The following is a 22,918-nucleotide window of genomic DNA, read 5'->3' as shown; positions in this document are numbered from 1 at the left end:
GATTTGGGAAACACTCATCACCAGAGGTCCCACCTTACATTCCAGGCCACCTACTACTGCCCTTAAAGGGCGCTCCACCTAGATAGGACTTTAGTGTCACCCACGTGGTTGGGCTTAGTATTGTAAGTTTTTGTGTGCATGTTACATTAATTGTTTTTGTAATTCCCGTAGATGTCCTAGTGACTAGGACGAAATATAGGAAGTATTAAATTCTATTTTAATTCTTTTTGAGTGTTGTAAAAAAATCCATTAAACCTCCAACATAATGTCCTCACAGCACTTAAGCCTCTACACAAGAAAGCATAAAAACTAAATTTCATCTCCCAACTGTTTCGAGGTGATCTAATCCATTTTCAAATCATAATATAGGTTTCTAACCTTTGGGGATGAGATTGCTATAAATAAGGAACTTTCTCTTTCAATAGACTTTGGTACTAATTTCTATTAGAAATTATACGGAGAAATTTTAAAATACTTCAGCATTTTGTGTTATAAGAAAGTTCCCACTTTTCAGTTCATTTCCTCCCTGACTCTTTCAATTATTAAAGGTTTTCTTGTTTGACACTCTTTCCTCTCTTGGAAAAGAAAAAAAAAAATGAAATTGCATGCTTGTTATTAAATTTTCAGTTAGCACATCCACTGTCAGTTTTCACTCACTATCTGTCTCCATTTTCCTGATTAGTGTAATCAGGAAAATGATTTATAATTTGAGGTTATAAATTTCCTGATTTATAATTTGAGATTATAAATTTATAAATATCAAATAATAAACATGTTAAAATATCATTGTTATTAACCCAGACCTGCACAGAGTCAAAAGACTCATCACAGGAGGCACACACTGTTATACACAAAAGCCATGAAGCTGTGCTTTAAACTTATTCAATTTTTCCATATTAACCTTAATGTCAGGCAATGCATTCCACTTGCTCCTTATGTCTCTGCTTATACCCTCCTTATGCAGCTTAAAGGAATGCCTCTCTTGTTCTACCCCCTTCTCCCATTCTATGAAAAATTTTTTTAACATTAATTTGATAACAATTCTTTACCAAATGTCTCAATCATATCCCTTCTCATCCTCCTATTCACAACGCTTCGCAAACTGCACTCCTTCAATCTGTCTTCATACTCTACATTCTAAAGACCAGTTATCACTTTTGTGAATCTTCTCTGAACCTTTTCTAACATATCCTAACAGGTGACCAAATCTGTGTACAATAATCCTGTAAGCTGGATCAAGGCCTTATACGATAAAATCATAACCGCTTTGTTTCTGCATGTCAAGGTCCTCTGCATCATTGTCACTATCGGAGGCCACATTGCACAACTTGTGCTATGTGTTTCAGGTCCTTGTCCACCACCACTCCCAGATCTCTCATTTCCACTACTATACTTTGCATCCCATTTGTGCCTACCAAATTTCAGAAACCTTACACTTTGCAACAGTGGACTGACAGTTCCATACAGTTGCCCACTCATACAATCTATTCAAGTCTTCCTGTAAAGGCCACAACTCATCACTCCCCCAGTTTCCTCTACAAACAGTTGTATAATCATCAGCATATCAATCCACACTATTGGAGGCCACATTGCACAACTTGTGCTATGTGTTTCAGGTCCTTGTCCACCACCACTCCCAGATCTCTCATTTCCACTACTATACTTTGCATCCCATTTGTGCCTACCAAATTTCAGAAACCTTACACTTTGCAACAGTGGACTGACAGTTCCATACAGTTGCCCACTCATACAATCTATTCAAGTCTTCCTGTAAAGGCCACAACTCATCACTCCCCCAGTTTCCTCTACAAACAGTTGTATAATCATCAGCATATCAATCCACACCAATGTCATTAATATACAAATTAAATTAAATTAAAGTATGGTATGCGATAGAGGTGAATAGAATGAAATACTTAGTTGGATGTTGTTATAGACCTGGTAATCTGGAGGGTAGTAACCATGAGATGTATAAGCAAATTAGTAAAGCAAATAGGAAAAGAGTGATCATTATGGGTGATTTTAATTACAGCAGTATGGACTGGAATGATGAGATAACAATTGGAAGTAAAGAAAATGAGTTTCTTGAGTTTTTGAGAGACCAGGCAGTATGTAACAGAAGGCACACGAGGATTGAGGGTCTTGGATTTGATCATGTCATCAGAAGATGTTATTATAAATGAGATGTCAAAGGTTGGCAATCATGTGAGGACTTCTGCAAGGAAAGAGTATATGTGGAACTACAAAGCTGGTAATTATGGGAAGCTCAGGTGACAGCTTACAGCTGTACAATGGAATGAGAAGCTGGATGGAAAGGAGATCTATGCTGCTTGGATAATATTCAAGAACTATCTAGTAGAAGCAATATGTAGATGTATTCCAAAGGTCAGAAGGTTAAATAAGATAGGTGTGAAATGGATGAATGAAGAGATTACGCGTACAATACAATATAATACAGAGAAAAAAGGCATTATGAAGGCAACATGAGATGAGTGGTAATAATCAGTTCTATGAGAAATACAAAGAACAGGCAAGAAGGGTGACTCAGTTGGTAAGGGTAGCAAAAGTTCAGCATGAGCAGCAGTTAGCTAATGAAGCAAAAAAAAAAAAAAAAATCCTAGGGAATTCTGATATGTAGCCAGCAAAAAAAAGAAAAAAGAAAAAAAAGAATGATTATAGTAGGATGGCATTCATTGGAGAAAATGGTAAAAGGACAATATCTGCTGAGGATACAGTTGAGATATTTAATGAGCAGTTAATAAAGGTCTTTCATCCTTGTGATTGTGACATAATGAAGAGTTTGAGAAGAGTGGATGATGAAGAGGAGAGACTGACTGTGAGTGAGCAAGAAGTATATGGAGAAATAAGCAAACTTGATGTTAATTAAGGCTGTGGGACTTGATGATATATCACCACATGTTTTGAAGGAATGTGCCAGGGAGTTGGCATCTGCCTTGACATATTTCTTTAATATGATGAAAATGTTCAAAGTTTATTTTTCACTTGGTTAGAATATAATAAATTTAGTTTAATCCTTTATCCAAGTGTGAGCAAACAAAGTTTTTGCCTGAAAGTATCTTCGGGAGTGGGGGTAAGGTGGTACAACACCAGGACGACTCCTCGCAAAGGTGGAGCAAGATACCAACAATCCTGTCTTGGTATCTCTCATAATGCAAAACACATCTCCTTGCGGATATGTCTGATGTTATGCATTAAGGGAAGGGCCACTACCCAGACTAGTTTCGACCTTTATTGAGGTCTCTTCAGTGGGAGCCAGGCCCAAGCGGAGATACCGGCCAGAAGCATTAGCAGGTCATCTCTACCTACAGGAGTTGCCAATTGGTGTGCCACCTTTTTAATAAATTACTCTGGATTTAGAGAAAGATGCTGAAAGTTTATTTTTCACTTGGTTAGAATAGAATAAATTTAGTTTAATCCTTTAATCCAAGTGTGAGCAAACAAAGTTTGCGCCTGAAAGTATCTTCAGGACTGGGGTAAGGTGGCAACTCCTATAGGTAGAGATGACCTTGCTAATGCTTCTGCCTGGTATCTCCACTGGGGCCTGGCTCCCACTGAAGAGATCTCAATAAAGGTCGAAACTAGTCTGGGTAGTGGCCCTTCCCTTAATGCATAACATTAGACATATCTGCAAGGAGATGTGTTTTGCATTATGGGAGATACTGAGATAGGAGTGATGTTAGCTTGCTCCACCTTTGTAACGAGTTGCCCGGTGTTGTACCACCTTACCCCAGTCCTGAAGATACTTTCAGGCGCAAACTTTGTTTGCTCACACTTGGATAAAGGATTAAACTAAATTTATTATAGTCTAACCAAGTGAAAAATAAACTTTCAAAGTCTGTTATGGTGTTTTTGAAAGTCTTCAGGTGGTGGTGGATAATTTTCATCATCTGGATTCAGATCTTTCTTATTGGAGGCCTGAAATGTGGGAGAACAAAACGTACATTCCTGGAAGCTGTATAAAGAGGATATAAGCAAGGGAGTGAGAAGGTTTTTTGTGAATGCGTTGCCTGAGGAAAAAGAATTTGCAGAGAATTTGAATTGTTTAAGGCACTGTATGATGAACTGTATGTATGGAAAAAAGGATTTCCTAAATAAGTCTCTGAATCCATGAGGTCTTATGATGATGATGATGATATAATTAATTCCAAATCTGGCCAACCTTGGAATACTGCTCTCATGTTTGGGATGGTACAAGTAAGACCTCCCTAAAAATTCTTGATGCCGTTTAGAAGAGTGGTTTGGTTGATTAATGACACACCTCCTATAGACACTCTTCCCTTTTTTTTTTATTTATTTATTTTTTTTTTTTAGAAGATCAGTTTCTGTGTTGATACTTCCATGGTCATTGTTCAGAAGAGCTAGCATCTATTATACCTCTTATTTCAATGTCAAACTGCATACTCACAGAACATACTACTCCACTCATCTTTCATTCCATTCACCTGAGTTCTGTATAACAACCTTCCCCCATGTAGTCCTTCTCCAAAAGACTACAGCCTCCAGCTGTTTAAGATGAATATCAATAGATTACTCTGATCTTTACCCCTGCCCACACATGGCATTCATTTGTTGCAAGCCCTGCTGAATTGTGTGTGGGATTAATATATAAAAAGCACTTTACATATTTCTTCTATCCAGTTTTCCTTTGCTTTTTTTTTTTTTTTTTTTGCAGTCTTCCTTAATCTTTTTCTTTAGTCTTAGATATTGTTCCTTACCTTATATTGTATTATTTTTCCTTTCTTTATTTCATTCTTGTATTAAATTAAGTATCTTATCCATAATCCTATAACTAACATTGTACAGTCCTGATATCATTTTTGATATCTGCCTCTGCACTCTTTCTAAGGTTAGTTTATCCCTATAAAATCCTGGGGTCCAAATTTGAGTGTCAATAGTCCAGATGTAGTCTGATCAGAGCTTTATACAATGGAATGACAATTCTTTTATCTCTAGTTCAATATTCCATTTTCTCTTCCTTATTCTGTGTATTTATTATGTTTTGTTTCACATTTTGCAATAACTAGCAAAATCAGCAATCCTCATTTGGAGTCAGCATCAGAAATTCTCATTGCTGATGCTGACTGTGTGTGTGTGTGTGTGTGTGTGTGTGTGTGTGTGTGTGTGTGTGTGTGTGTGTGTGTGTGTGTGTGTGCAAAGGCTGATGAATTTTCAAAATGATATATCTTTCATGTACTTTATGACATGAGCATAGAACATCTGTCGTAAAGTACATGAGTCGTAGAGTACATGTCGTAAAGTACATCCAAACCATCTAAAATGTATATACCAACGTCCGATATTCACAAATTATTATTATTATTATTATGTGACACCTCCAGGGAGTCCAAAGACTCATCGAGAGAGAGTGTGCCAACGGCATCAAAAGATTGGTCCCCTTCCAACTACTAACCACGCTCAAACTTACTTAACTTTTTGCGTAAGCCATTAGTAGCAGAGGCTCTACCAATCAACCAACCTTTGCTAATCCATTACTTTCAATTCCACTTACAAACTTTCCAAACATCAAATATTTGATTATTTATTTATTTATTTATTTTAATATGAATCTTATGTATGACAGGTTTACAACCTTTCATGAATTAGTAATGTGGGTGGATAAAGGATTAGATAATTTTACTAGCTTGTATTATACTTTGTATCTTCTTGATAAACTTCTTGAAGTAACCTTCAGTATTCCTTTTTTAATATATATTAAAAAACCTCATCCTCAACAATTCAGATACTGTCCACTAAAATTTTATTTTATATTTCGTTATGTGAATTTGAACCCAATAAAGATTGTAAACTTGTCTTACATATACACCGTAGGTGGGTTAAGGAGTAGATTATTCAGGAGTCTTATTCTAGAGTCAAAAATTGAATTTTTCCAACTTACTTCTAGCTTCTAAGAATTCAGAGAATAGTATCACATTAGATCATTCAACCATCCATGTTTAATTCAAACTCCTGTTCTATTGGCTGAAGAATGCAGAAGTAGATAAGGGAAATGGTTATACTGTGATACTGTTTGACTTTGCAAAGGCATTTGACAGAATACTACATGAAAAATATTACACACATTAGAACAGATGATAATGGATATGATGCTGGTGGCATTGATAGGGGAATGGCTGACAGACAGATACCAGAACTGTATATGGTGGAGTGGAATCTAAGAGAATGAGAGTGACTAGTGGAGTTCCTCAAGGTTCTGTACTAGGGCTACTACTCTTTAATTTGTCTGGTTGTTTGCTGATGATGCAAAACTGGGAAGGGCAGTAGTTGATAATGGTGATGTAAGTATCTTGCAGATGGTTTAAATAAATTGGCATTGTGACCAAAGGATAATGGTTATCAATGTAATGTTGCAAAAATGTAAAGTTTTGCACTTTGCGATGAAAGATTATATGGTGTGTATCACATTGATGGTACTGGATTGTAGGAATTTGATGAGGCTAAGGATTTGGAGATAGAGCTGAAGTTCAGAGGGCATATTACAAAAGTTGGCAAAACAGCTCAAAGTATTACTTAGATACTGAAAAACACAAGTAAAGATAAAGATATTATTATCTCTATTTATAAGGCATGATTTGGCCACATCGATTATGCCCAGATTTGGTTTTCTGGGTTTTTTGGAGATCAAGAAGTGGTAGAGAGAGAGAGAATCCAGAGATGAGTGACCAAGCTGGTGACAGGTTTATGCAATGTTACTTGTGAGGATAGCTTGAAGATGTGTGAGTTGCAAAATTTAGTTGATAGCTGGAAAAGGCAGGACATGATGGAAACTTATAAGTTACTAAAGGGGCTCTATAAGACTGACAATAAATTTTTCAGTACATGACAAATATAGAACTATAGGTCACCCCTGAAAGTTGTTTAAGAGTGCAATTTGTAAGGGTGTGCAGATTAGATTTTTTGCTTGGATGGTGGTGAAATAGTTGAATGGATTGCTAGAAATATTTGTGAGTGCCCTGATAGTGAATGGATTTTAAATAGATATGATAGGCATTGTGTGTACAAAGGTTAGTATGGGTCTCCTGCAATGAGTCTTCTGACTCTAATTAGATACCTATATAAATAATAATAATACCTGTCCATCCTCCTCTCCATCCCACCACACCTTGACATGCAATATCACAGCAAATCTAGTCCAGTTTCATATATCTATGTACACCAGAAAATGTAGCTAGTGTGCTAAATAAATATAATCTTCACACCTTTTAACCATACATGAAATTTACAACCTTTATCCATTTTTCTTATAGCAAACTCCATCTCTGACTTCAGGAGTGTATAAAATGCCTCTTCATTGACCTATTATGGCCATATAAAAAGTTCTATTAACATAAAAGAAACATTTATTGAAAATGAAATGAGGCATATGCAGAGGTGTTAGACTTTTAGTGGAAAATAATGAAAGTGTGCAAGAGAATAGAATAGAATGAAAATAAAACAAGTACAAGAGGTATAAATCGAGGATACCAAGAAATTATATACTTGGTTTAATCCTTTATCCAAGTGTAAGCAAACAAATTTGCACCTGAAGTATTTTCAGGACTGGGGCAACTCGTATATACAAGCTAATGACTTCACATCACTTGCCTTAGTATCCCATAATGCAAAGCACATATCCTTGTGGACATGTATAATGCTATGAATTATGGGAAGTGTCACTACCCAGACTGGTTTCGACCTTTATTGAGGTCTCATCAGTGGGAGCCAGACCCAGAGGTGATACCAAGACTAAAGTAATGATTTATAGTATAGTATTGATTTATATAACCAAGTGGAAAAACTTCCAACAACTATCTCTAATCCAGAGTATTTTAATAATAAGGTGTTGACACCTTTTGGCTACTCATATAGGAAAATATGACTTCTGCATTACTTCAATCTTGGTATCACCTCAGGGTCTTGCTCCCATTTATGAGACCTCAATAAAGGTTGAAACTGGTCTGGATAGTGATACTTCCCATAATGCATAGCATTATACATGTCCACAAGGATATGTGTTTTGCATTATGGGATACTAAGGCAAGTGATATGAAGTCATTAGCTTGTATATACGAGTTGCCCCTGTCCTGAAAATACTTCAGGTGCAAACTTTGTTTGCCTACACTTGGATAAAGGATTAAACCAAGTACATAATTTCTTGGTATCCTTGATTTATAGTATAACCAAGTGGAAAAACTTCCAAAAACAATTAAAAGAGGTGAAAAGTGATTCCAGTATATGGAGATTCTATAGTTAGAGGATTAGTTAATGAGAGAGTCCATAAGGTCTGCTATCCAGGAGGGAGAATGAGTAGGATAATTAAGGTGCTGAACATGAGGAAGAAACGAGCAAGAGTTACTGGTGATTGTGGGGATAAATAATCTAAGTGGACATAAGAAGGATGTGAGGGCAAATATCAGAAGGTTATTGAGAAAAATGAAAGATAACAGTCTAGTGAGAAAGGTTGTCAGTTTGTTGCCAAGGTATGACAATGATGAGTTGCAATGGAGAACCAAAATTATGAATGGATGGTATTCATGAGCAGAGCTGTGTGAGGAGAAGAGAGTACAGTTTGTGGATGCATGGCATGTGTTTGAGGGAAAAATGAAATTATACAGGCATGATGGGTTGCATTTGAATGGGTTTGGAGTGAGTGCAATGGAAAAAGTGTTGCAGGATGGAAGTACAGTGTGTGATGCATGCAAGAGATGAAGTGAAAGATCAGGAGAGTGGTATTGAAGAGACAGAAGTGCCTGGCAATAAAAACAGTAGGTAGTAGTGTGAGAGATGAAGAGAGAGAGAATGGGAATGCAAGAGGAACAGGAAAACATGGGGAGCCCAGGTGGACAGGGAGATATGGCATAGGGAGAGTGGATGTTGAAAGTGGCAGTGAACATGTGTATGAAGATGGAGTATATTGAAATGTGGGTGTGGAAGTTGAGCTGAACAGATATATGTGGTAAGTTTTGAAAAAGTGATTGGGCAGGTGTAGTGGGGAAATCGCAACCAACAAGTGTCTTGGATAGTACTAGTTATAGACCTAAAAATCAATTACAGTCATACCCTGACTTATGCAAATCCAGAGTTACGCGGTTTCTTATGTGTACATATTCCCGACCCGCTTCACGCCTCACCACTAGTCATATCTTTTAGGTGCCAGCTGCATTCGCCAGTGTCTCACATGCTGTGAACAAGCACTGACGTGTTTGGCACGGTCTCCATTCATATACAATTTTTATAGTCTACAAACTTTGCGATTGTTTAATGTTATGTTCTTGATAAAAATTTTATCACATAAAAAAATAATAATGTCGTCCAAAAGAAGCAAGTCCGATTCTTCTACAGCTAGCAAGAAAAGAAAAACATTGACTTTGGAAACAAAACTCAACATTATTAAGGATTTTGAAGGCGGAATGAAAATTTGTCAGCTAGCAAAGAAGTTCGATCTACAGGAATCCACAGTAAGAACAATCATAAAAGAAAGGTTTACAGATTTTGGAGAACATAGATTCTAGTGAGGAACGAATTGTAGCCACAAGGCAAGGAATAAAAAAATCATTGGCTTGCTATGAAGAAATTTTGCGTGACAAGAAAGACATCATGCCTTCAGACGAATCTATTAGATTTTATGAAACCATCGACATCAAAATAACTTTCTTTTTTTTATGTACGAAAAACTATAATTATGAATATATTTCTTAAAAAAATATAGGTATTTTTGTAAACCTTTGGTTCCAATTGTATGTTTGTATATATAAATTACATGCAAAATTATACCCCGAGTTACGCGAATTCGACTTACTTGTTTTTTGTTGGTCCCACCTACCACGTAACTTCGGGGTTTTACTGCACTGTTTGTTTATAAATGCCAGAAGTATCAGAAATAAGGGAGATGAAATGGTTTCACTGATTGAGTTATTCACTTATTCCAAAATCATTGGAATAAGTGAAATATGATTGAATGAAGATGATATTGTAATGGAATAGAAATGGAAGGATACAGTATTTTTTGCAAGGATAGAAAGAACAAGAGGGAGGGGAGTGCTGCTGATAATATCAGGGGAATGTCCACATAAAGTAGACATGAAAGAGGGAAATAGGGGCAATGGTTATGAGGTAGTGTAGTGTACCATGGAGGCTGACAGGAAGACATATTTAGTTGGATGTTGCTGTAGGCTTGGAAATGTGGAGAATGGTGACAAAGAAATGTATAAACAAAGGAAGGGTAATTATTATGGGTGATTTTTAACTATGACAGTATAGATTGGAATGAAGAGATAGCATTTGGGAATAAGGAAAATGAATTTCCCAAGTTCTTGAGAGATAACTGTCTCAGGGAGCATGTAAAGGAGGACACACAAGGATCGAGAGTTTTAGATCTGATCATTTCATCAGAGGATGTAATTGTGAGTGAGGTTTCACACTTTCACATTGGCATGCCTGTTTAATAAGAATCTTAAAACAGCACAGATTACAAGGGGGTTGAAAGAAGATAAAACTGTCCCACTGCATAAAGGTGGTGATAAGGCTGTGGGTACAAATTATAGGCCAATCTGTATATCTGGAGCTGTGGTGAAGGTACTAGAGAGATTGGTGAGAAGTAGGATACAAAAATGGGTTGATAACAGCAGAATGCTCTGTGGTTATCAGCATGGGTTTCTTAAAGGGAGATCATGTTTTACTAACTTACTTATGTATTATGACAAGGTGATAAATACATTGGACAGGGGAGATGCATATACAGTTGTGTACTTGGATTTTGCAAAAGCTTTTGATTGACTACCACACGACAAGCAAGGTCACTAGTGTACTCTGACCTCTGCAGTACTGGTGTACTGCAGAGGTCCGTTTTGGGACCATTGTTGTTGAGTTTGTATGTTAATAATATTGGGATGGGGTTAGCTAGTGATATGAAGCTGTTTGCAGATGGTGCAAAATTGGGGAGAGCAGTGCAGAGTCAAGCAGATGTTATGGCCTTACAGGAGGACTTGAACAGTTGCATGAATGGGCAGGTAAGTGGAACTGTCAGAGTGGCAAAGTGTAAGGTTTGAGATTTGGTAAGCAAAGATGGGATACAAAATATGTACTTGGTGGGAAAACTTTAAAGGAAGTAGAGAAGATGAGAGATCTAGGAGTGATGATGGACAAGTACCTGAAATTCAGGAGCCACAATGCACAAATTGTGAAGATGTTACATTGGATAATGGCAATGATGCATAGGACCCTGACATGCATAAATAGAGAGGTTATGATGCCATTGTATAAGACCTTGATGAGGCCTCATATGGATTATTGTGCATAGATTTAGTCACTGGGTTTTCATGTTGATGAGGATATGTTGGAAAGGGCCGAGAGAAGATTCACAAAGGTGGTCAATGGTCTTTAAAATATGGGATACGAGGGAACAGATTGAGAAAATGTAAATTGCAAAGGCTCGTGAATAGGAGGAGGAATATGATTGAGACATATAAGCTAGTTAGGGGTTGTTATCAGGTTAACATAGAAGAGATTTTTCATAGAGTGAGGTGGTGGGTAGAACAAGAGGCCATTGCTGGAAACTGTATAAGGAGGGTGTGAGCAGAGAAGTGAGGAGAAGGTTCTTTGCATGGAGAGTGGTTGGTGAGTGGAATGCATTGCCTGAGTGTGTTGTGAATATAGACACATTGAATCATTTTAAGGCAAGTTGGATGAGCATTGTGTGCTACAGTGTGTACCTCCCACGATGAGCTCTGACCCTATGGAGGTCAGATGTTAGATAATAATAATAAGAAGAAATACACTATTAGCATGTCAGGATGGGCACTTGAACTGGACACACTTTCTCATTAAAGAAGAAAACTATAAACTACAGTATTATAGAAGCTGTTACAAGTCTGAGAGAACTATTTTTGGAGTCAGCATCAGCAAGAAAGCACTACCCAAACCTCAGTGACCACACCTACTTTAATTTGTTCAAATATATGGAACAAAGTCACTTGAAAACTCTTCAGCCTAATAGCTATACATAAACTTTACATCCATCCCAGAGGGTGCCATGATAGGACTTCAAACTATAACAGATACAAGAACTGAATGTTTTCTCTAACTACTTGATTTTTGGCACTTTGCATACTGTGACAAGTGTTTTTTTGTGTTCTGAAGACATTAGAAATCCAGTGAATCCACTGATAATATCAGGTTAATAAACTTATTTATTTGTTCTTAAGGTTAAGAGTTATATACCGTTAAGTATTGGGATGCAGTATTTAAAAACTGAACATTTTCCTAGCTTGTATAATTTTTTCTGTCAAACTATTTTTAATTATGATTTTTAATTGGTATAAATTAATATTAATATCCCTTACATTGTAAAAACAATATATATTAAAATCTGCTTGTAAAACTGACAGGAGGACCTTCCAGCTCTGAATTACGTGAAGCACAGATAACAATTTGGGATAATGAAGAATGCCAAGATGCCTATGACAGTCAGTCTGTAACAATTGAAAATACAAACATGTGTGCTGGGGAAGAAGAAATTGATTCTTGTACAGTAAGTAAATGTGTAAAATTATTATTATTATCATTAATGCAGTTCTTTATTATTATATATAATAATATATACTCACCAATAATGCAATAATAATTATTATTATTATTATTATTGCAGTTCTCTTAAACCAACATAATGTGGGTTCAGATTCCACTATGCTATGGTTCTTTGTGAATATCTTGAGGTTGTAGATCATTTTTGTCATGTTTGGTCATGTAGCACGAAACAGTCACACTGCTTATTTGGAAGCCTGAAGTGGCTTGAAAAAGTATATGGTTTGATCCCTAGGGCATAATTTCTAGATTGTTTAAATATATTTAATATTTTACTTCATTGTTAAAAAAAAAATAACATTAAAAAAAGAAACTGCTTAATGATTAGTTTTGTATGTCTTATTGCATACATATTCAAGATTAAAAAATTAGAAAGATTTCTAAATATACAACTGTTATACACTGAATGAATTTAAACTAGATGTTAATTATGACACTAAGATGTCAGATACAATGTATATCAGTTAATTTAAAAATATCCCTGTTCCTTGTGTTGGTGTGTAGAAACACCAACACAAGGAGTATAAGGAAATATGGGATAGTTTGTTTTGAACAAAAACTTTGTTGGGTCCTCAAATCATTGGTATCAGTGAGATGTAGTTGACAGATTATGATAATGGTGGTGATAGAATATGATGTACATAGAATATTTTTGGAGAAGACAAAGGATAAAAGAGGAACTCAAGTATTACTGATCTCAAAAAGGGTTGTCTCCCTCTATGTGGCACTTCAAGAAAGCACTAGTGATAACAACTTTAAAGCCATTTGTTATGAGATTTTAGGAGGTCAGGAATTTTGGATATTTAGAAGGGTGTTGCTATAGTCCAGTAAAAGTAGAGGGAAAGGGAGAATTCTGAAATGTTTGGGCAGATGAGTGCGATTATGACAGGCAGGTGCCTAATTAGGGATAACTAGAAACAGGAAACATCATGTGTGAGTAAGGAAAATGATTACCCTTGCACAAACGTAAGGAAATTATTTTACAGAACATGTGATGGAAGCAATACATGGAATGTGAGTGTGGGATTTAATAAAATTTCATATGATAACAGAAGTAACCATGATTCTTGCCGGTTGGCAAGCATAATCATGTGGTTTTAACATGGGAAGCAACTAGACAGGTGCAAGCTTCACTGAACAAAAGCTATGTGTGGAAATACAGAACAGGAGGCTTACAAACTAAGAAAACAGACAGGTGAAATACCATGGCATGTTCTATTGAATAGGAGGAAGCTCAGTACTGTCTTAGTTCAAGATTAGTTAATGATGTCAGCTTTTATTCCTAGAGTTCACTAGATGAATAGAGCAGTTATGGTTCTTGTGGAAGTTATATATATATAAGGATTCTCATCAAGAACAATAAGCTGCAGTCTAGGAAGTTATAGTAAAATCAGAAAGATGGAATTGGTAATTGAAAGGAGATTGACTGAAGCATCAAAGCAGAATACTAGGTAAATCTACAGTCATGTGGCTGGTAGAAGAAAGAGTGAATCTGAAAGATTTTAGATGCTGGAGATGGCAAAGGGGGTTGCATCTGCTGAAGACAGAAATGGTCAATGAACATTTCGTCATTGCATTTCATTTTGGGGAGGAGTGGGGAATAGAAGTAGTTTTGAATACAATTAAGAAGGAAGGCAGGAGACTAAGAATATGAAGTAATTGGAATTTCAAGTAAGCTCAATGTTAATAAAGCTGTGGGTCTCAATCGGATATTGCCATTTACGAGGGTGGTCTGAAAAGTTCTTGGCCAAACAATGAAAAAACGAATTTATAATTTCAAAATTATTTTTATTTTTCAACATAATCTCCCTCAAGACTAATACATTTATTCCAGTGATGCTCCAGCACCATTATCCTGTCCCTGTAGTGGTTCTCAGTAAGATCTGCAAAATATCCGTCTACAATCACTTCTTGATTTGAAGAAAAATGCTGACCAGTGAGGAAGAGTTTTAGTTTTGGGAAGAGATAGAAGTCAGAGGGAGCCAAATCTGGCGAATAGGGTGGATGTTCCAACATTTCATAGTGCAGATCCCTTAATTTTCCCATTGCCAAAACACCTTTGTGGGCAGGTGCATTGTCCTGATGAAAGATGATTTTTTCTTCTGAAAATCGGGTCTTTTCTCAAGAATTTTTTCATCTAGTCTGGTTAAAAGATTGGAGTAATATTCCCCAGTTATTGTTTTACCCTTTTCAAGATGATTAATAAACAAAATGCCTTTAGCATCCCAGAACACTGATGCCATGACCTTTCCTGCTGATGGAACCGACTTTGGCGTTGAACAACCGGCTTCTGTCCACTGTTTTGACTGCTGTTTGGATTCTAGTGTGTAATGGTGAATCCAAGTCTCGTCCATAGTAATAAATTGATGCACAAAATCAGTTTTATTCTTGTTAAAATGCTCCAAGCACTGTTTAGAGATTTTCATGCGAATGCATTTTTGATCTGCTCACAGATCAAAAAGCACCCATATTGTGCAAAGCTTTTTCATTTGCAATTTTTCATGCAAAATATATCCTACACGTTCTTTAGAAATGCCTATAGTCTGCAATTTCACGCACTTTGATTCGTGGGTCATCCAATACCTTTTTTTTTTGTTACACTTTTTGGACGTCCTTCACGTGGATCATCTTTTAAGACTGGTACAGCCACGTTTAAACTCGGCAACCCATTTCTTAATTCTTTGTAAAAGAAGGTTAAATGGCAAAAGAAATTCGAATGAATTTCTTTTGCCATTTAACCTTCTTTTACAAAGAATTTTATAATCACACGATACTCAATTTTGTCCATTTCAAGGGATGAAACACTTTTGCTTCAGACAGCTGTATAAAACAAAGTACTTGACAGAATGACTTGCAATTTCACATGGATGCTCATGATAGATGTACTAACTTTGAAAAAAGAAAACCTTGCTGTTAGTGTTGTCATCTATGGTCAAGGCCAAGAACGTTTCAGACCATCCTCGTATATTAAGGACATGTGCAGAAGTGTTAATGTTGTCTTTGATTTAGTTATTCAATCAGTCTGACAGTCTCAGAAGATAGGAAGGAAGAAAGGAAAAGTAGTGCTATTTCATAATAGAGAATTCAAGTTACTGGTGAAACTACAGGCTACTTTGTGCATTGAGGTGAAAGTGTTGGAGAGGCTGGTTAGAGATAAAGGACAAGTTTGGATTGTTGTGAACAGAAACTTTCCACTGAGGTTTGTTAAGAGATTTTGCTTCAGTTACTTAGTTAAATTTTATAATAGTGATAACTGTATTGGACTTTAGGAGATACTACTTATAAGGTGATTTCTAGATTCTACAAAAGCATAGAAGACGTAATGAAAAAAAAAAGACAACTATTGTTGAAATTGAGAAATGAATGGATAGTTATTTGATAGCCTGGTTACAGGGATAGTTGGCTGACTGATGGCAGCTATCATGTTTGTATGGGGGGGGTGGGTCATGAAAGACAAAGGTGACAAGCTGAAATTCATTTGAAGAAATTCAAACTACAGAGTTCTATTTTTGGGAACTGTTTAATTTATATATCAGCAATATAGTTAAAGGTTTGAGAGGAGATATTCAGTTGTTTCTTTGTGATAATAAATGGGTAGAGTTAGATTTGAATATGTTGGTGCTCTGGACAGATGAGGGAACATCAATTTAGTGTTGGAAAATAAACTTCGTGTACTTGGCCAGTGAAGGTGGAGTGAGGTATACCATTTTGAAGATGAGAGATCTGGGGTTCTTGGTGGATAGGGAGGAGTTCTTGTTCAGAGGACACATGCAAATATTATCCAGAAATTGCTGCCATAATACAAAGGACAGAGATAAGTAGGAATAAGGAAGTGAGGAGGTGATAATTACTATTGCATAAGGTGCTGATCTGGAAGTGAAAGATTTTTTGCATAAAAGAGTGATGAGGGAGTGAGTGGAATGCGTTACCAGAGTGGATGGTGAATGTCTTCAAGGTTATGTATGTATTGTGTATTATATGTATTGTGGTAAAGAGTCTGGTCTCTCATGTTGAATTGTTTGACTGTACAGAAACCAGGAAATGATACATTCAATCCTGTATCGTTTTCATTTATCTTTCTGTACATACAATACTTTTTCTCTCAGAACAATTTCCCCAACATCACATTACTCCTCTCACTCAGAGGCAGACTATCCTTAGCAAACAGCTCTCCACAACTTGAAATTTCTTATTTGCTGTATTCCTGTCATGCTCAGCTCTACATCTTACACTCTTCTGCTTTGCCATCTCCAACAGTGTGCTCAAATCCCATGCTGTCTTGTTCACACTACCATGGAAATCATTCATTCCAACAATCAATTCACAGCCTCACTCTTCCCACGAAGTATTCTCCCACTCACGCATCCTCAAAACCTACTCTCTTTGATCACATCTTGACTATAGTCTACACTCAACACTATACTACTTTACAAATTTCTGACATAATTTATCTTCAACTCCTTGTCATTTGAATAAAGTAAAGAGCTGAAATACAAATATCCTATATTGATTAGGTTTAATGCCATGTTTTTTTCATAATGTGAATATGTTTTTTTAGGATTAAATGACTGGGAAACCAAGATGAGAGAGAAATGTTTCCATTTCTAGATACACTTGTCACACGTGTTCCTTCTGGCCGTCATTTCCTTCTCTGTTTAATGGAAACTGATACATACTGGCCAATATATACACATAAACTCCTACCACCACCCAATACAAAAACTAGGTGTCATTAATACTCTAAAAAATAGGGCTTTGAAGATCTGCTCCAATGAACATATGCTGAAAGACGAATTTAAAGTTATCAGCAATACTTTTCTAAAAAATGGTTACAGCCAAAACACTATTAACAAAATTCTCTACAAGACCTCAATAAAAAAAAGATAAACCAGACTACAATAAAACTATAACCATTCCTTACATTAAAGGGACATCAGATAAAATAAACAGAATACTACAAAAATACAACCTCAAAGCCACCTTTAAACCTGAAAAATTAAAAAGCTTACTCAACTCATCCAAAGACCCACTCCCTCCGCTGGTCCACCTGGATACTGTATTTATTGCACCTGTAATATACCATATATAGGGGAAACAGGACGCACAATTCCTATCAGACAAAAGGAACATAAACAACACATTAAATATAATAACTATGGTGAAGCTGGCCTTTCTGATCATGCCCTGGAGACTTTACATAAAATTGACTGGACAAGCACCAGTTGTTTGCATCACACCAAAACATGGTATGAACGTAAATTTAAGGAAGCCTGTGAGATTCTTATTAACCACCCCAATTTGAACAATAATGATGGTCTAAAAATCCCAAGCATATGGAAGACACATATTCTACTCATAAAACCTTTCTCTCTAAGAGTTAGTTCTACTCATAGAACCTTTCTCTCTAGGACTGTAGATAATCCAGAATCCTAAATCTAAAATAACAATTGTAATGTTAAAAATAGGGCATCATTGACTATTTATAAGAAAGATTGTTTTTCTCATGTTACCTTAAATAGGACTTAGCTTTGATGTAAGTTTCTAAATAATTAATTAATTTTTAATTTTTTTTTTTTCACTAGAGGTCATGCCAGTTTTTGAACCAGTGATCAAATCATTGTTTTTTTAGCTTACTGTGTGTAATGTAATTCTTGCTTGTCCTTGTATATCTCAGTAGACTATATTAAGTCTTTAACTAGCAGCATAGTGAATTGACAGAGTTACCACCTAAGCTACAGTTGCCGCTGAAGAGTTTCCTTTTTGGAAGGCATAAAGTAAAACATTGGTCTGCTTTGCTAAATTTTGTTCAATCACCTCTCCCATATTTTATTTATGTTTGGAATTGTTTTGAACTGGAAATGTTATTTGCAATGTTGTTTTGATAGTTGTCAGTTGTCTACTTTGGATTTCAGACTACACTCTAAACTTTTTGTTAGTAGAAGATTGAAATTTTGAGGTATATAGCATGAAGCTTGCTTGAAAACAACTGATATGATGTAACAGTGCTGAAAGTAATGTTCAATGTAAGAGAGAGACAAAAACGATGAGTTATGGGAAGGTATGCTTTAGGTTATAAGAGATTATTATTAAAATATTTCCAGAACCATTCCTTGTTTTTGAGTTCTGTGCAAAAGCAGTTATATTCTAATCATGCATCAGTCGCATTAAGATTTTGCAGAAGCCAAACAGAGCCACTATTTTTCTTTTCACCAGACAACTGCCTGCAAGCACTTTTTGTGTCATACTTAATGTGATCATTTTTGTTTCATACAAAAGAACACTTTTACCCCCCCCCCCCCTTCAGCATATTTCTAATAATTTCTAATTAAAAATAGATATATATACTATTGCATTTTGTAGTTATGCAATAATATTTATTTAATAAATCAATAATTCATACAGTGGCTTGAATTAGATGCATTTTAATTCAAAATATAAAAATTAGTGTTATAAAAACAGCTCAACTACATCAATAATGTAATAAATATGCATAAAAATTAAGTTCCAAATCTTCTTTAATCAATCTCGATGGTCCTTTAAAAATTTATGAAATGCTAAGCATGAAAAATGGAAATTAGATTTAACAGCTAGATGCTTTCTTTAACTTAGTATTAAAAGTACACTTCTATTTTTGTCTATTCATTTTTATAATAAATTCATTTTTATAATAAAAATACATACCTACATACCAGCCATCAAATTAGAACCTTCACAGAAATAAGTGATTTCTGTATAGGCGTGCAACTGCCAATACCTTTCCTCTTCAATTCCCTGCACATAGTTCAGGAACAGCTTTCATTAAATGCTTCAGTCAATTTCTGTACACAGGATGTCCACACAAGCTTTCTTAGACAGTGGTGATGTTCCTGACACACTCTTAAGATCATAGTTACACCTCTTAGACAGGCAATGTGGGTTATTTTTCCACTGATTAAACACCTGAGATATCTTACCTTTGGAGAAGCCAGTCAGCTCTGCTGTTTTCAAAATGGGGCTCCAGCCAGATGGGCATCCACAATAAGTACTTTATTAAACTCCAAAAAAATTTTGTTTTTCCCATTGTGATCAACACTGTTGACAATTATAAAGAAAGATCTTGATTTTATCGAGTGTGATGTAACACCAGAAAAGCCTGCAGAATGTGAGGACTTAACGGCATTGCAATATTTCAAAAGGCTTTTTGATTCAGATGTAATACAGCATATTGCTGATACCAATACAAATGAAATTGAAACATTCTTTGGCATGTTGCTATACATGGGAGTCGTTACCATGCCTTCATATACTGGACATCATCTACATCCTATGAGAAAATTGCAAACCTTATGCGTCTCAAACATTTTCAGAAACTTCGAAGATACCTGCATTTTGCTGATAATGATAAGATTTCTAATTTTGAAGATTGCCTATCAAAAATCAGGCTAGTGATTAACATGATTGTAAAAAACTGTTGTAAATTGCCACAAGAAATGGAGCATTCCATTGATGAACTGATGGTTTCTTATAAAGGTACTCATGCAGGCAACTTAAGACAGTATATTCAAAACAAACCCCATAAATGAGGATTCAAAATTTTTGTACAGGCTGGAGCATCAGATATTATTTATGACTTTCTCCCTTACACTGGGAAAGGAATGATTGCAAATGCAGATCTACCAGACGAAGGAAAAAAAATTGGAATTGGAGGACAAGTTGTGGTTATACTTTGTCAGATCTTACCTGAATTGCCCACTCCAAGGGTGTATTTTGATAACTTTTTTCTTCACTTGAATTGATGGAACACTTGAAAAATAAGAAGATACACAGCTTAGAAACTCTGAGGAAAAACTATCCCTCTAGGATGAAAAAAACACTTCAAAAAAAGAGTCATGGAAGCTATGATTACAGACTGGATGAAAAACAGTATCATAGTTGTTAGATGGGTCGACAATCAAGTGGTATGTCTGGCAAGTACATTTTGTAGAGTGGAGCTAATGAAATCTGTAAAACAATGTAACAATGAAGAAAAGAAATATGATGTGAAGTGCCCCAAACCAAATACAATAAACACATGGGCGGAATTGATTTAGGTGGAATGATAATCGAACTCTATAGGATACCATTGAAATCGAAACACTGGTATCTACCTCTGCATAGTGAACTCTTGACTATTTTATTGGTAACTGAGAGACCAAAAGACCCCACTAAAACATGACAAAAGGTGTTTGAAACTGGATGAATAGACTGACCAGCAGTTACTTTTGTGTTTGCGATGTTAGGGAAAAGTAGAGGAGTTGATAGTGGCAACTTCAGCAGAATAGTGCCATTGAAAACATACCCATAAAAGAGGTATAAAGGCAAAACAGAATGTTCAGGAAAAGTGGGATCATCATTTAACCCGCTTATCCTCTTCTGGATAACATCTAGCATTTTTAGGAAGGTTTTCAGTGAATCATTCCATATGTGAGGATAGCATTCTAAGGTTGAGCAGATTTAGGATGTAGTGTTAAGTTACATAAGTTTTTTGGAGACTTTGCATGATTTTCAAGGGGATAGGCATGTAATTTGACCAAGAAGATAGAGATCTAATCTTGATTGGAAATTGGATACTATCAAATGTAAGGAAGATATACGAGTAGCTGTCTGTAGTCTTAGAAATGAGATTTACTACAATCTCATTTCTGAATAAAGATTAAATCTGTAACTTTGATGGTTTGTTGGCTTTAATTTTTCTTAATGGTTTTGAAAAATCAACTTCTAATGGTAATAGATAAAGTATAGTTCATATTATACTTTAAAAGTGTATATTTTTATTTTGGAAACCAAAATGACTGACTTAAGATAGAATAAGATTAAGATTGCACTCCACTTTCTATTAATTCTTTTTGTGTTTTGAGCATCTGATATGCTGTATGTATGATGTATCTGATATAGATGTGCATGTGTGTGTGTGTGTGTGTGTGTGTATCAGCTTTGCTAAGCTAACTGAAAATGTATATTTATATTTTAGGGAGATTCTGGAGGTCCGCTGGTGTTACCAGAGAATGGCAGATTTTATCTTGTGGGCATTGTTTCATATGGGACAATCACATGTGGTCAACCTGATTATCCAGGTGTATATACTCGTGTATCTGAATTTCTGGACTGGATAAGCAATAACTTAGCAACATGACGAGAAACACTTTCTTAGACATCAGCTGCTGAGATCAACATAGTTGCCACATTTAAATCAGAGAAGCCCAGTGATACTGGAAGTGAATATAAGAAAACTGTTTTGCAAGTGCCTCTTTTGAGCAAATATTTCTACTCTCTTCAAGTGTGTAAATTAAAAATCACTTTTCTATTTTCTTGCTCTTGGTTTTGTCAGTACCTTTCATTGTTAAATTATGAATATTTATAGAATTGCAGACTACAGTACATATCATAAGAAATAATATACATTTTAATATAATATATTAAATGACATATTTATCTAAAATTCCATAATACTTAAGGTATCAAGCATATAGCCAAAAATTAAAATGACCAAAATTTACCTTAGGCGTTTTTAATTAGGCAAACTGGAAGCTTATTGATAACCTTAGTTAACTGTGTGCAAAATATAATTTCTTACTGAAATTTGGTTCAAGCTATCATTATTAAATCCGATGTACTCAGAATTGGAAAATCTACTTAGCACATTCCCAACAGGCTGTGTGTCATGCCTTATGTTAACAAATCCAGCTGTGAATCTAAACCTCAAGGGACCACAAATTAAATTCATACTCAAATGAATTTTCCTCTGGACTCTAATGGTATTGCAGATTGAGCTTTCTTCTCATGCTTGGCTGCACCCATCCTTGTTTGTAATTGCTATTCTGTTTTACTTGATTACAACCATCAGTTTTAATTTGCACTAAGGATGACCATGAAATGTGATTGAAAATTGTATGTTAAACAATATGATCTATCTATGTATGTATGTACATTTCATTTAAATTATTTCCAATAAACAAATTTGAATTGGATAGTGTAACCCAAACTATGATCAGATTTGATTAGGAAATTTAATATATTAAATTATGATTTTTTCACTATAACTAATTGAACACCATTCTGATAATCAGTCCTAACTGAAATAATGGATAACTGACATCAATTAAAGCAAATTAATATAGACCAAATCATCAATCAGAGAAAAGTAAACGTGTGGAGTTGAGACTGCATGGTGTGTAATAGTCATTGTCATAACTGTGTACGATTAAAGTAAACAGGAAAATATGAAGAAGATAGAAAAACACAATAAATGAGCTATACCATGAGCATGTGTGTGTGGGTGGGGAAAAATCTTCTAGCTCCA

General features: G+C 35.5%; 1 protein-coding gene across 1 annotated transcript in view; it reads left to right on the top strand.

The window, feature by feature from the left end:
- Positions 1 to 22,508, top strand: part of LOC150098895 (proclotting enzyme-like) — a 125,448-nt gene extending 102,940 nt beyond the window's left edge. The window contains exons 7-8 of the mRNA XM_090405460.1: positions 12,405 to 12,547; positions 21,590 to 22,508. Of these exons, the coding sequence (XP_090261586.1) occupies positions 12,405 to 12,547; positions 21,590 to 21,751 (305 nt within the window). The 3' untranslated portion in view covers positions 21,752 to 22,508. The remainder of the gene's footprint in view (positions 1 to 12,404; positions 12,548 to 21,589) is intronic.
- Positions 22,509 to 22,918: the final 410 nt, after the last annotated feature.

This window comes from Typopeltis vanoorti, chromosome 15 (assembly GCF_054136105.1).
Source record: "Typopeltis vanoorti isolate ZY-2024b chromosome 15, IOZ_Tvanoo_1.0, whole genome shotgun sequence".
Classification (NCBI taxonomy): Eukaryota; Metazoa; Arthropoda; class Arachnida; order Uropygi; family Thelyphonidae; genus Typopeltis; species Typopeltis vanoorti.
This window is presented reverse-complemented; position numbering and strand designations above follow the sequence as displayed.